General features: G+C 47.2%; 1 protein-coding gene across 2 annotated transcripts in view; it reads right to left on the bottom strand.

The window, feature by feature from the left end:
* Window positions 1-13,297, bottom strand: part of LOC144177887 (uncharacterized) — a 35,065-nt gene extending 21,768 nt beyond the window's left edge. Inside the window, exons 1-7 of one of the 2 annotated variants that reach the window (XM_077705474.1) lie at window positions 13,139-13,297; window positions 10,833-10,957; window positions 9,613-9,702; window positions 9,444-9,522; window positions 8,819-8,931; window positions 3,438-3,923; window positions 735-912 (exon numbers count right to left, since the gene is read on the bottom strand). In XM_077705474.1, the coding sequence (XP_077561600.1) occupies window positions 735-912; window positions 3,438-3,923; window positions 8,819-8,931; window positions 9,444-9,522; window positions 9,613-9,702; window positions 10,833-10,957; window positions 13,139-13,178 (1,111 nt within the window). In that variant the 5' untranslated portion in view covers window positions 13,179-13,297. Of the gene's footprint in view, window positions 1-734; window positions 913-3,437; window positions 3,924-8,818; window positions 8,964-9,443; window positions 9,523-9,612; window positions 9,703-10,832; window positions 10,958-13,138 lie in introns of those variants that run through there. The other variant, XM_077705473.1, reaches the window with a different exon arrangement.
* Window positions 13,298-13,637: the final 340 nt, after the last annotated feature.

Here is a 13,637-nt window from a genome sequence, read left to right as displayed (position 1 = left end):
GTATAATGTTCCCCGCGTTGCTTCGCTGTGTGCAGCTCAAATGGATGCGAAATACTGCCGCTTTTCGGCTTTCTCAAGCTACGTCCGTGTACCAAGAAAGAGTTGCCAGCCATGTACAATCAGAGCTTCACTTGATGGGAGTAGTGCCGTCGAGCCTGCTCATAACGAAAACGTCAGGAAACTGAAATCAGTTCGTTATATCCGCCTTTCGCTATATCTGGACACAAAATCTGTACATACAAATGGTAACAGGAAAAGAAGACTTGTTTGTTATAGCCGCTATTTTATTATAACCGGGTTCACTATAAGTGGCCTATTGCTTGTATTCACTGGCGAGGCGCGCATGCAGTCAACCGTGCGAGAGCGCTGTCACTCATTACGTCGGGCCCTGCGGGATGGCGGTACTTGTCTGTGCTAAGCACATGACTGTGTTGCCCGTTACAAACTCTACCTCACTGAAACAAAGTATTGCCTCGTGTACAATGTGAGTGCGATTAATAACATCTCTGTTGATGCTACCGTTGAGGATCGGGTTGAAACGGAGCAGACGACGCACGCCGGTGTTTTTTTCTTCGGCGTGCGGGTGCAGTGGCCCAAGCTGCGCCATGTCCGTGGCGCATCGGCCATGTCTGTGGCCATTTCCAGTGTTGCCAAGCGAAGAAATTGACAGCTAAACTTTTCAACGAATACCACCTATAAGTGGGCTATGGCTATACCGTATCTCGGGAACTCACAGCTCTTCTCCGCTTGTGGTGGTGGTGGTGGTGGTGGGGCCCGATCCTTGCCGGTTGAGTACAGTGGCCTCCAGGTGAGCGTGGTTGGCTTGGGAGGCGGCTGGCCTGCCGGCAGCACCTCCCTCACCGTGCTCACCGAGTCCTCCGTTCTGCTCAGGTCCTCCAGGGAGTCTGCATCCTTTGGGGACAGAGGAACAGGAAGAAGGGTCGACTGATTGATTGATTGATTGACTGATTAAGGAGTTTAACCTACGATGATGATGCCTAGCGGCTTCCCCTTTGTAACGGGGTGGCGTAGCCCGGCGGACTCAGCCGTAATGCTACTGTACAATCACCTCGCAAAAAAAAAAAAAAGCATTTATCGAATTTTTGTGCTAATATAACTTCTATGTTTGCATGTCTTCCCAGATTGTTCTCTGCTCTTTTCCCGCCATCATTCTAACCTTCTTTTGCTAACCTCTACTGCTGTCCAATTCACTTTTCCGCTAACCTTAAAGCCAAGGGCTTCCGGAAGATGGATCTCACTGAGGTCTGGACTGGAATACCTTTGCACTCAGTTACAATATGCCCCATGGTTTCTGGCTCCGTGCCGCAACCTGTGCACAGTTCTTCCTGTACAGGCTCGCAGATAAGCGTTTTTGTCCGCAAGCAACCCGCCCAGGCTTCAAAAACCAATGCACTCCCTCTGGTATTATCGAATAATTTTTCCCTTGTGATCTCCTGCTTCCCAATCCTGTCAATATCTAAGGACTTCTTCGCATCCATCCTCAACACCTGGGTCGTGAGGCACACCTAGTGGAGGGCTCCGGACGAATCGCGACTACCTGGGGATTTCTAACGCACGACGAAATCCTTACACATGGCTGTTTTTAAAGGTCTTTGGGGCCGAAAGATGGGCAAAAAAAATCGTTTTCTGGAAAATGGCATTTGCGGCATCCACAGCCATTTTTCTGTCAGTCTTCGAATCTCCTCATCATAAGGCGCCATATTTTACTGTGAATAGCATTTTAAAGTGCGCTCTACAGCTCAGTTCGCGCAGATTTCGATGGTTAAATGGCACTGTTCTTGCAACGCTAAGCTAGCATTTCGCCCTCGGGAATCTCTGCACCCAGAGCAGGTACAACTAACTGTTTTTGCCTTTGATACTTCAATGTGTGGAGAACACAATGTTGGAAACAAATTTCTTAAATGGAGGCTTTGGGAAATGATTAATGTGTTCAACTGACACCACCTGTGAGCCATTTCTAGAAGAGCGCGGGAGAAGCGAAGTTCACCGTGTTGTAAAGTGACCAAAAATAGCTCAATGAAAAGAATTCTTCCAACGTTGCATTCTTTAGTCATTTGTCTGCCTAGCAACGGAGAAATCACCATTCTGTATGCGGTGGTAATTTTGTAATGGCAAAGCCGGTTTTCCTGGTTCCTACCTTTCAAGCCCAAACTTCAAATGGCTGAACTTCTGCTACAGACCAGATAGAATGATGATGTTAGGTTTATTGAACTCCTTAATTTGAGCACAGTTCACTGGCAACTTGTTCAGCTGCATCCCTCCAGCAGATTTTCTACAATGGTTGTCACAAAATGAAATGTAACAATCTGAATAAATTTCAGTGTAGTCGTTTTACACACAAAAAAAATTTATACCTACAATCAGAATGAAAAACTACACATGTTCCCCACTTTTTATCATTATAACTGTAAAAATAAACTTTTTGATCAAAGGCCCATGTGGCCCCTTACAGGGAGGACACTGGTCTTGAGCACCGAAAATTTGCCAACAAATAAATTTTTGTATTAATTTTATTTGCAGTCTACAGGTCCCAAAGAATGTACCTGCAAAATGTCATAGCTGTATCACAACTATTCACAAAGCTGTCGCCCTTTGAAGTCCCCAAATGACCATTTTTGCCCATGTTTCCAAACTTCGTGCCCTGTTTTCTCAGAACCAATTTTTTTCCCCACATGGTCAACTCTCGGGGACAATATCTTGGGATGTACTGGTTTGACTTGCACCATTTTTGCTGCATTCGAAAGCTTATGAACTGAACATTGCACTTAAACCACAAAAGTATAGAATTTCTTTTTGCTGCAGTTAGTTTTACAAAAACATTGGTAATTGATGATGTGGCATGAAGTTTACAGCATTCGCAGTAGCAATGCTAAAATTACCGCTGTGTTATAGTTGCGCTCCCTGGTCCTTCTAGAGCACAAAAGGATAAAAGCTATTCGGGTATTTCATACGTTGATAATGAAAAAAATTGCCCGAAACACAGTGGCACAACATGTTGCACAACTCCAAACTTACACCCCATAGACGAAAAAAGAAGAAAACAAGGCGCAAACTAGACGTGAACAAGCGCAGATAAGACAGATATGTCGTATCTTCTCTCGTCCACATCTCGTTTGCGCCACGTTTTCTTCTTTTTTTTGTAAACGTGTACCAACTAGCTCAGCAGCAAGTCTTGTTAAATCATAGACAAAAACTGACTTCATTTTTGTGCTCAGGATGTTAAAGTACACTCAATGGGTAAATCTAAAGCACATGGGTTAAAAAATAGCAAAAATGCCCCCCAAACAAGTGTCCCCCCTTAAAAACCGAAAATAAGGCACACCCCACAAAGACCTTTTACGCCGATCTTCACATCGAGGTTCGACCACACTCGACAAAACGCCTCCCATCAGGGCAAAAGGACCTGTACACGGCACCTGCAAGACAGGAGACAAGACGGCGTTTTCCTGGCCCACGCTGTGCGGCGAACTCGGAGACGACTTCTGAGGACTAGCCGAGTTGGACCCCGCATGCGAGGCAGCCGCCGAGCCAGGAGACGAGCCTGAAGACCTCGCCGATGGAGACAGCACGTCCCGAGAGGCCGACGACGTCAGGGACGTTGAGCTCGGAGGCGTCGATGCCAACGGGGGAGCCTTCAACGGGGATGAAGGCGCGGAAGAGGACACCGCCGTCGAAGGGCTCGGAGGCGACGAGAGCTTCATCCGATGCGGCACGACGTCCTCCGGCGGAGAGGGCGTCGAGGAAAGGGCCGGGGGACTGGCCGGTTGCTGAGACGCACCCTGGCTCGGGCTGTCGCACACGAACGTTCTGTCGTGACCTGTGCTACTACCGCGGCGCAGCATCCCGTCGGAGCTGTCGGAACTTGGGCTGTCGCGGACAAACGTCTTGCTCGCGCCGGAATCCTGCATTTTAGGTGCGGAGTACCTTAGGACTGCACACTGTCTGTCCACGTCCGTGCACATAGCATTTACAATTGCAAAAAATCACACAGGCACCGGAAGGATTCGAGCCCGTGTCTGGTAGACCAGACAGAGTTAGTGTCAGTCGTCTTACCCACTGGGCTATGACCGTGAGTTCGTACCCGATAGTCAAACAGCTTACTCCCTCACCTGTAATGGTGCGGAGTACCTTAGGACCTCCCAATGTCCGTCCGCGTCCATCCGTGTGCACACCACCATCAAGCGAAAATCAAGCGAAATTCGATTTGAGCTGCGAGTTGCAGTTTCATTTGGGGAATAATCAAGGTGCAACTCACGGATCAAATTGAATGACGGTCTGGGCGTAAATCGGATGTCACTCGGGACGCAACTTGAATGTCATTTCGAGTCCCCGTACTCGGCACCCTCGCTACTATCCACGGAGTGGAGTTGCTGCCCTTTTTTCAGTCAGATCGAACATTGTGAGTGACGACACTTCCGTATCAACGACCGACTTAAAATATGCATGCGGCAGCGCTGTTACAATGCACTTTGCGAGATGTCATAGATGCCTTCGCGCAATTATCGACTCCAAACGTGGCTTGGAACATGTTTTAAAGCTGCGTTATTGCCACGGCGGTCTCCAAAAATGGTGGCTCAGTTCTTCTGTGATGTCAATTGCTGGCGGTCAACTTCCACCTGGCCACAATGGCCAGAGTTCCCTCAATTTCCTTTTTCTCAATTTCAATTTCAAAACTGACAATTTTGACCGATTGCTTGCGATCCGCAAGCACACACTTTAAATGTGATATTCTGTACCCGCCAGCCTCTGTAGTCAGACATTTACAAAATTGGTTTTCAGAGGGTCGAAATATTCACCGCAGGTTGGCATTTCCTTGGGTCCCTAAATAACAAGGGTTTTCCCATGCTGGAGGTCCCCCTCTCACTGGTGGTTTGTAAGCTCTTTAGCTATACTCGGTGACAACTTAAAAACGGCACCGGAAGTTGCTGCTGTGCCTTATCACCATAGCCGGATGTTTCTCCGCGCGGCGCAAGTAGGGCGTTACTGGGAATATTTTGAACATGGCGTGAGCCGTTCACGTGGTTTTGGTTTTTTGGACTTAATATGCCTATAAACGACTCCAGTGACGAGAAACAAACTGCCTGAGACAAGGCAGACAATATCACGCATTCATAGCAAACCCCTTTCAAAACGCGTGCGCACTGACGTCACGGGTCCGGCGCTTTGGCGGAGTGACACACTACATGAGGTGGTGCCGTTCTTGAGTTGTAACCAAGTATAGTGGACTGTTTTCTCAGGAACATCCTGAATACCCATGCTTGTTTCTGTGCAGCAGCCCTCTAGAAGCATTTCTTATAAAACAAAATACAGACGTGTCACTTTGCACATTATCATCAGCCATCATTGCATCAGTGCACATAAAATGCGCAAGCTGAATGCCTTGTCAAAGCTCATTTTCTCAGACCAAGTTAGGCACTGTTAGACCACTCTTTGACTGGCTCCCAACTAAATGCTCTGCAGTCGCGATATTCTTTCAGCATGGGCATGTCTTTATAGGTACCGGCTACACAGTCTTTGGTATCTCCCACATGGATATGTGTCACACGCACGGTCTCGGGTGGTGTGCGAAGAACCTCCTCTTCAGAGTTTGCCGACGCAGATCACAGCTCACTTTCCACGTTTATTTCACACGTGTGCGAACGGGCGTCATTGCCAGCAGGGCGAGGTGGCAGCATCTGTAGCCACACACACTGTGTGAACATGACGTCCAACCCTTAGCTCGAAACATTCAACGTGGCTTAAAGGCCAACTGCACTCAAAATTTTGACTTCTTGAAAACCCTATTTCAATATAGTCTGCTTAAAAAGAAAGCAACATGCAAAATACAACAGCTGAAATACGCACGTGGACGCCGCAAGCGGCCAGCAAAAATCTGCGATTTTGAAACCGAAACCGAGGAGAGCGCGGCCATTGCAGTGACGTTACAGCCGTCCAGCGAGCGGCCGGACGGTCACCAGTTCGGGAGAATGTCTGCGCGCAAGCTCTACGCGTGCACGGGGCAGCAGAGCTCGACCGGTTCTCCCGCTGCGTGGCTGGCCAGAGGGAGAAGCCACCGTCGGCTGGAACGTCACAGGCGCGTCATGGCTGTTTACGCGATCCGCCGGCAGGTGCAGAGTGGTCTGCGGCGGAGCTTTTTTAAGCGCTTCTGACTGATTAACGAGGCGTTTGACGGGGCTACCACTTGTGTCGCAGCTTATTTGGGGGTACTTACTACGCATTAAAAATAAATTTGGCCGACGTGAAATTTGAGTGCAGTTGGCCTTTAAGGGGGTACGCGGCTCTGAAAACTATCTCCTGATTTTCCGAGTAAATTCTGCGAGACTTGTCCGCTCACTAATTTCAAATATGCCATCATTTTTTTTGGGTAAGTATATTAGTTACCAAGATAATTGGAGACAAGTAGTCATTTTTGGAGGAACAATGGACAAAACAGTGTTGGTCATAGCACTGTAGTCTTCACATTTTCCAATACTATGAACACTGGTGAATGCAATAACAGAATCGGTTTTTTGATGCACTGCTACAGTGCTATGACCAACACTGTTTTGTCCATTGTTCCTCCAAAAATTACTACTTGTCTCCAATTATCTTGGTAACTAATATACTTACCCAAAAAAAATGATGGCATATTTGAAATTAGTGAGGGGACAAGCAGCAAGATTAACAAGTTTCACAGAATTTACTTGAAAATCAAAAGAAATAGCTTTAAGAGCCGTGTGCCCTCTTAATGTTGATAAAGCATCATCTTAACAATCAAGAATAACCAGGTTTGATACTGGAACAGGTAGTTTTTCTTTTCACTGGCTCAGAGAGGCTAAACACAGACAGAAATGAAATCCAGTGCTCAACGCTAGCGGTGCTTTTCCACTAAATGACCCAACACTTTCACAAACGTATGCGGACTGTGGGCTCGTTTTGGTGAACCAGGCCATGGCCATTGGTAGTAAGGGGGTGCATTTAAGAACATGGGTTCTCACATAAACGAGTAAATTTTTTCCTCCACGTGCACTTTAGTAGCCCTGTTACACAGCTTCATATGAACGCAATTTCAGCTAAATTAGAGAGCTCACTTTGCCAAACACTGAAACACATCAGTCTGCATTGAACCAAACCTGTTTAACCCTTTGAGGGCCACGGCCGTACATGTAGGGCATCGGCAAACACTTTCAAAATGGTCAATGACGTACACGTACGTCATTGCTTGCATGTCTAAAAAGCGTGCCTTTTTCGCCAACTTCTCTTGCTTGGCATGTGCTGCCACACTGCGGAAATAATGAAATTTTTTTCTTGCACCAATGGCTCTTTTTATTTTTTTACGATTTACTTCAGCGGCATGCCGGCTATCGCTTGTGCATCTGGTAACGATGGGGCGCGCTGGGTATCGTTTACCGGGCGCCACTCGCTTCTTGTGCCTGCCACAGACCAAGGTTGCCTGTGAAACTGATGAGGCTCTTTTCTCCTTTTTCTTGTATTTTAGGAGCGGTGTGCCATCTATCGCTCTCGCATCCGGCCGCGCGCGCGCAGCGGTTGGTTTTGGTATCGTCCTCCGGGCGCTTCCCGCTTTTTGCGCCCGCGAAACTGATGTCTATCTGATTTTGATTCGCTCAAAAGGTGCCGGCTTGTTACTCTCTGGTTTTTATTTAGAATTTTTCTTGTGTTACTCATGAATAAACCACATATATTTAACAACACAAACAATTTTTTTGTCACTTTATGGTCACCCTAAAAAAATTACGATAATTTTTTCTTGAAACAGATTCATCCGAAGAATTTAAATCAGCAATAACGAAAATCGACCCTGGGGGGTCGCAGCTGGCGAAAAAATTTGACCCTCAAAGGGTTAAAGAACATGTTTGAGACATTCCACCTCACAGCACCCTACCTCGTATTTTGCTGTGTCACTAAATGCAAGTGAAATCCTCTGACTGATGTGCCTTCAACTACACCACGTGCCAGGGGTATTGAACACAGTTATAGTATATCACCCAGCACCCAAGTGAGCAACTTCCATGCCTCTTTATACCATCTATGAAGGCACCAAAGACAGTGAAAAACTGATTTAAAAGGCCATTCCACTCAATGTGAAAGCTGTCAGAAGTGCAGAGCAGTGATTCGTTATAATGGGCCTCAGTGCCGTTATCCACTCACTGCGACCACCCAATGCAATTCAAATTTTCCGCCTCCGCAGTGCTCGCGCGCCCCCTGCCTGAAACTGCGCCAGCGGGAGTTTTGTTCTTTTTGTGCTTGCTTTTCCTCCCGCATCTGCCGGCATTGCACTGCCACTTATTTTCACTTCCTGTCGCAAGAACCAACCCAACAAGCGTTCCTAACTAAACGAATGTGGGTGCTGCCGGTTAATTACGAATATGTTGCCTCAAATATACCTACAATTACCTTTCTGCTAAACAACGGGGAGATGTATCACAAGCGCCAGCGGTTCACGAGTTTCGAACGCTTATCACTACATAAACTGCTTGGTTTTCGAAGCCTCTGGGTTACGCCGCAATGACAGTTGCTACGGCGGAACGCCGTGGGGCTCTACTTGGGTCCAGCGAGCGAGCTACGATGACAAGGCGAGCCCCTAAAGTCCTCTGCACTTAAGGCTGACTACAGACAAGAACGGAATCCTGCGGGGCAAAGCTTTCGTTGCGTATTTTGAAGATACCTACCATGCAAAAAAGAAGTGTCCGGCACACTTAATTTTTCATCCTGCCACTGCATGCTTCGGTGCATGGTCCCTACCTCTTGCACACAGGAGCCAGAAGCAACGACTAAAGCAGATAGCCCCACAACTTGCCTCTCTGATAACCAAGTCTCCGTTCCCGAAGGCCGGTGGGGTCCTCTTGGGCGACGTGGAACTCAAAGGCACTGCGCTGTCAGTCGTCTTGTGGACACAGAAAACTTCGTGGCGTGGGCATCGAGCATGCAGTCAAGGCTGTCAGTCTTTATAACTTCAGTCTTTATCAGTCATTAAAGCTTCAGTCTTTACAGTCTGAAACTTCTGCCTAAACACAATCAAACTGTCTCGTGCTTCTTTACATGTACGTATATATGCATTATAGCACGCATACATACTTCTTACTGCATATATACCACCATCATCTGCACTATGCAAGGTTCTTGAACTTATCGGCACTGCTTACAAGCACGCCAACATCTGCTATGAATTGTAGACACACACGTGGACGTAGAAGCATACAACAAATCCTTGGTAAGCCACCCAGTAACGATTTAGCATTAAAAAAAATAAAAAAGAGTTACAGCTGGACAAATATAAAGAAAAAGGAAATTTGCACTCATTATTACTGGATTACTTGCCAAACGAACCTCCCAAATGTAGGCATGCGCTGGCAGAGCTCCCAGTTTTGCTAACAATTAGCATTCACAAACACATTCACAAACGGGCACCTTCAAAAGGATATCATAGCCGAACCGGAGGGAGTCCATGTGGTTGAGCTTGACGTAGGATTGTTCCGGTATTCGCACGCCATTCAGGTAGGTCTGGGAGGGAGAGACAAAAAAAAACACTTCCCAACAAATGTCCTGCTGACAGGATCAGGACACAACTTGAGTAATTGCTAACGCACTCACCCCCGTGACACTGTTGAGGTCCTTCACGTGAAAACATTTGTCGCTCGGGTTGAAGAATATTACGGCGTGCCTCTTGTCTACACTGGCAGACTGCAAAACATTGAACGAAATGAAATGGGCATGACATTAAGAGTGGGAATGATGCTTCGAGATCTAAGATGGCTTGTTAGTTCCAAAGGTACCAACGCACCAACAAATAGACTCCTCTCACACCAAGGCCGCATTCTGGTCTGGCGCAAAATGCATACCGTAAACAGGTTTTTCACAACTTCACACATCTAAACACACAAGAAAAAAACCACCCCTTTGTTGAACCATACAAGAAGTAAGTTGCCTGCCGAAATTAACATGGTCTTTTGTGTGCTTTGTGTACACTGAACCACACTAAAGCACTGTTCACAAAGCCTGTATTAAGCTCTTTGGAGCACTGATAACGATAGTGCATAGATACTCCTCCAAGCTGAATGCTCCGATCCACTACTTTGTCAAAGAATTGAGGCTAATTAATAATCATCAACCTTCCACAGTGTGCTGCCACTTTTAAGGGGATGCACCGGACTCAAACCAAAGATGTATTTTTACAGTTCTGATGATAAAAATTGGAGGACATATGTGGTTTTTCGTTCTGATAGCAGATATAAAATTTGTTTTTGTGTAAAATGACTACATTCGAATTTATTCAGATTTTTATATTAGGTTTTTGGCAGCTTTTGTGAAAGAACTGCTGAAGAGATGCAGGTGAACAAGGTACCAGTGAACTGCGCACAAATCAAGGAGAGCAATAAGACCAACAGTATCATTCTGTCTGGTCTGTAGCAGAGGTTATGACCATTTGAAGTTTGGGCTGGGAAGGTGGGAACCAGAAAAAAATGGTTTTGCCTTCAAAGCCCAAACTTCAAACGGTCGTAACTTCGAGTACCAATGCTTACAGTTTCATTTCATACAGTCTCGGGCTTCTAATTACAAAATCGTAAGTTTTGGCACAACAGAAAGATGCAAAAGGCCAAAGTTGTTAACGATTGCAACATGTTGGACAGCTCCGCACCTACGTCAAACCCCCCTAAAAAAAAAAGCTGTGTGGGCAATACAAAACTTGCCTCAAGGTACAACTGAATCCACACAGACATGACGTATCAGATGTTTTGCTGCCGACTCCCACCGCATGCATTTCTTTAGCAGGCAAATGCAATTACGCGACGACCCAAATGGGTCCCACTCACGTCAACTAGGATGTCACATTCCTGGCGCCCAATGAATATCATCCCTGCCGGCAGTGGGTGAACGGCGCCATCTTTGGAGGTCAGGACCCATTTGGAGTCTGACCTGTGGTCCATGCCAAGACCCCCTGCATGGGCGGAGAAGGGACATTTTTGGGTACAGACTCAACATGCCTACGCTACATAAGCGATGCGCCTACAGAGTTGACCAATGCTCAGAACCCGCATAGAGTTGCAATCGAGAGCATTCGATAAAGACCTAAAGACAACGCTAGAATTTAACGAAACAGCGCGATACACGAGACAAAGGGAAGAAAGGACGACACAAGTGCGTCTTCCTTTTTTCCCCGTGTATCGTGCTGTTTCATTAAACGATGTACCAACTTGCCTAACTACAAACCCTGCTACAATGCTAGAAACCAGGTTTTCTTGCAACAAAGGTACGTTTGGGCCATGGGGCTTTTTAAAATGGAGGGCTGCAGGTTAATTCAAACTACCCGGATTTTCAACATGTTCCAAAAGCTCGCAACATTGAAATTTCGAAGCAAACCTTGAAATGTACTCAAATTAGTTGCGCTACATAGTCAACAGTGAAGGCATTTGAAAAAAGCCGCACATTCCTAAATACTCCCAACGAAATAAAAGCAATGGAAGTGTTTGGGCTTGTTGGTTCATACTTCAAACAAAAAGAGCGCTCAAGACGGGACACAAAGAAGGAGGCTACACACACATAGCAGCGCTGTGTGTGTGTCTCCTTTGCGTCCCGTCTTGAGCGCTGTCTTTGTTTGAAATAAAGGCCACATATTCCTGCCCACGCCCCATGGCGTGGAAGGGGTTGCTTGTATAGACTGCTGCGGCGTTAAGTTCCGCATAATTACGCAATCTTACGCATAATTAGTCACGGCACGTGCAGAGCGACGGCAGCAAGCGAGTGTCAAGGCTAGAAGAGGCTAGGGGCGGTGTTGCCAAAAATAGACGGGCCCCGGCCCCCGATCCCCGCATCAACAGACACCTCATGACAGATCGTTACCAGAAACGACACACGGTTTGGCTGCAGCTCCGAATTCAATAAGGGCGTGTTGTCTGCATTGGCTACGTCCGTTCAATAGCTACAGCACATCGTCTCCGAAGACACGGACCTGCCGAAAGATAAAACAAAGGGGGCGTCGACTATCTCGAAAGCTATTCATCCAGATAACTAACGTCTGACAGTCTTCCCCGATTGCGGGCTTCATGCGTGCAAATAAACCGGAGAGCGAGTGTGCGCGCGGAAGTGCAAATAACACACAACATTTCAGAAGGACGCACAGAAGGCTGCGTTTTCTCAATAGCCGCACGAAAGCGGCGTTGAATACGGTACTCTACGATGCATGAGCACGTCCTCCAAGCAAAGGACTTCGCCGGCATCGCGACACCCGCCGCATCCCCCAAGCAATGCACGCTTGACCTTCCTCAATTAAATGAAGACGTCTCGCGTGAGATGGGGGACGAGGGTTCGAAACAATCGCCGGCCGAGATCCGAGCCGCGGTGAACAGCGGACGAAGAAAAAGAGAAAACAAAACGGAAAGCAGACGGTCGACCGTGACTCAGTGAGCAGCAGTCCCCGCGCCCCGGCAGATGCTCAAAATAACAGCTGACGACACCGACTAAACATGCGCGCCGCCGAGACGTACAAATCGACAGCTCCGAAGCTGAAGAAATGCCGCATTATCCTTCGGCTGAAGGCGGCAGCGCAGCTGCATCCTTGCGTGCAGACGACCGAACGAAGCCGGCAGAAAAGTACGCGAAAGCTGCAGCCCCCGTCTACATTAGGCTTAAGTGAAAGCGGTCCTTCAGAGTCGCTTTCACGGCTATTCTAGCGAGATACCGCATGACCAAGCATAAACACGGGTCGCGATAGCGCGACAAACAATTCGAAAGGCTACGCACCTCATAAAGCTGGAGAGAAGGCGTTATTTAATCCCGGTTTCGTCACATTAGAAGGAAAATCTCACGCATTCCTTCTGCTAGCGACTGGACCTTTTTTACGGCCGACATCCGAACGCACCCTCGACCCAGAAACCAGGCATAAATCTGGGCCGCTACTACACAGCCGTACGTGAAGAGCGAAACCCGTTCTTTCGCCAGTTTGAAGGAACGGCGCTAAGATATAGATACATATACGCCGATCTTAGTAATACACCGGAAAACAACCCCCAAGGGGGGCCAAAAAAAAAATAATTACAAATGCGGCGCTGAGCAGCGAGGCGCGGCGAAACGGGTTGTGATTCCCGCTGCGTCGTCTGCTCGAAATGAAACCAGAACTTACGGAAACTCGGCAAGTGAAACTTTGAAAAGAACTTGACCATCTTGAGCAAATGCCCCGTGCTGTCCAGACGCAGGTTGAGTCCGCGGCACAACTTTGCCGGTTGCCTAATAGCCCGCTGGTGAGTAGTACGTGCGCGTAGGAAGGTACGTGTACACGTTTACGACGTATGCGCCGCACGTGGGCCGTCAGGTAGGTGCGGACACGCATGCATTATATGGCAAGTCTCGAGCTTCGTGGAGCTACCGCATTTTACGTTATATAACCCCGTTCGTTGTTACTAAATTTACAATTTGTGTTGACGTTTACGAGTGCTTTGCGGTCAATAATAACATTTATATTCTCGGTGTGCACGTTAAAATGCGAGCTCATATAAAGCATATGATCGCAATTTTTTGCACTTTTTATTGCATCCACTTGTAGTTCGCTTGCCATGAAAAATAGATTTCGATTTATGACACGATAAAATTTTTTACATAAAGTGCTTGATGTATATATGTAT

Source organism: Haemaphysalis longicornis, unplaced genomic scaffold (assembly GCF_048455015.1).
Source record: "Haemaphysalis longicornis isolate Haplotype H1 unplaced genomic scaffold, Haemaphysalis longicornis Haplotype H1 scaffold_33, whole genome shotgun sequence".
NCBI lineage: Eukaryota > Metazoa > Arthropoda > Arachnida > Ixodida > Ixodidae > Haemaphysalis > Haemaphysalis longicornis.
Note: the sequence above shows the minus strand (reverse complement) of the source record. Positions and strands in the feature narration are given on the sequence as shown.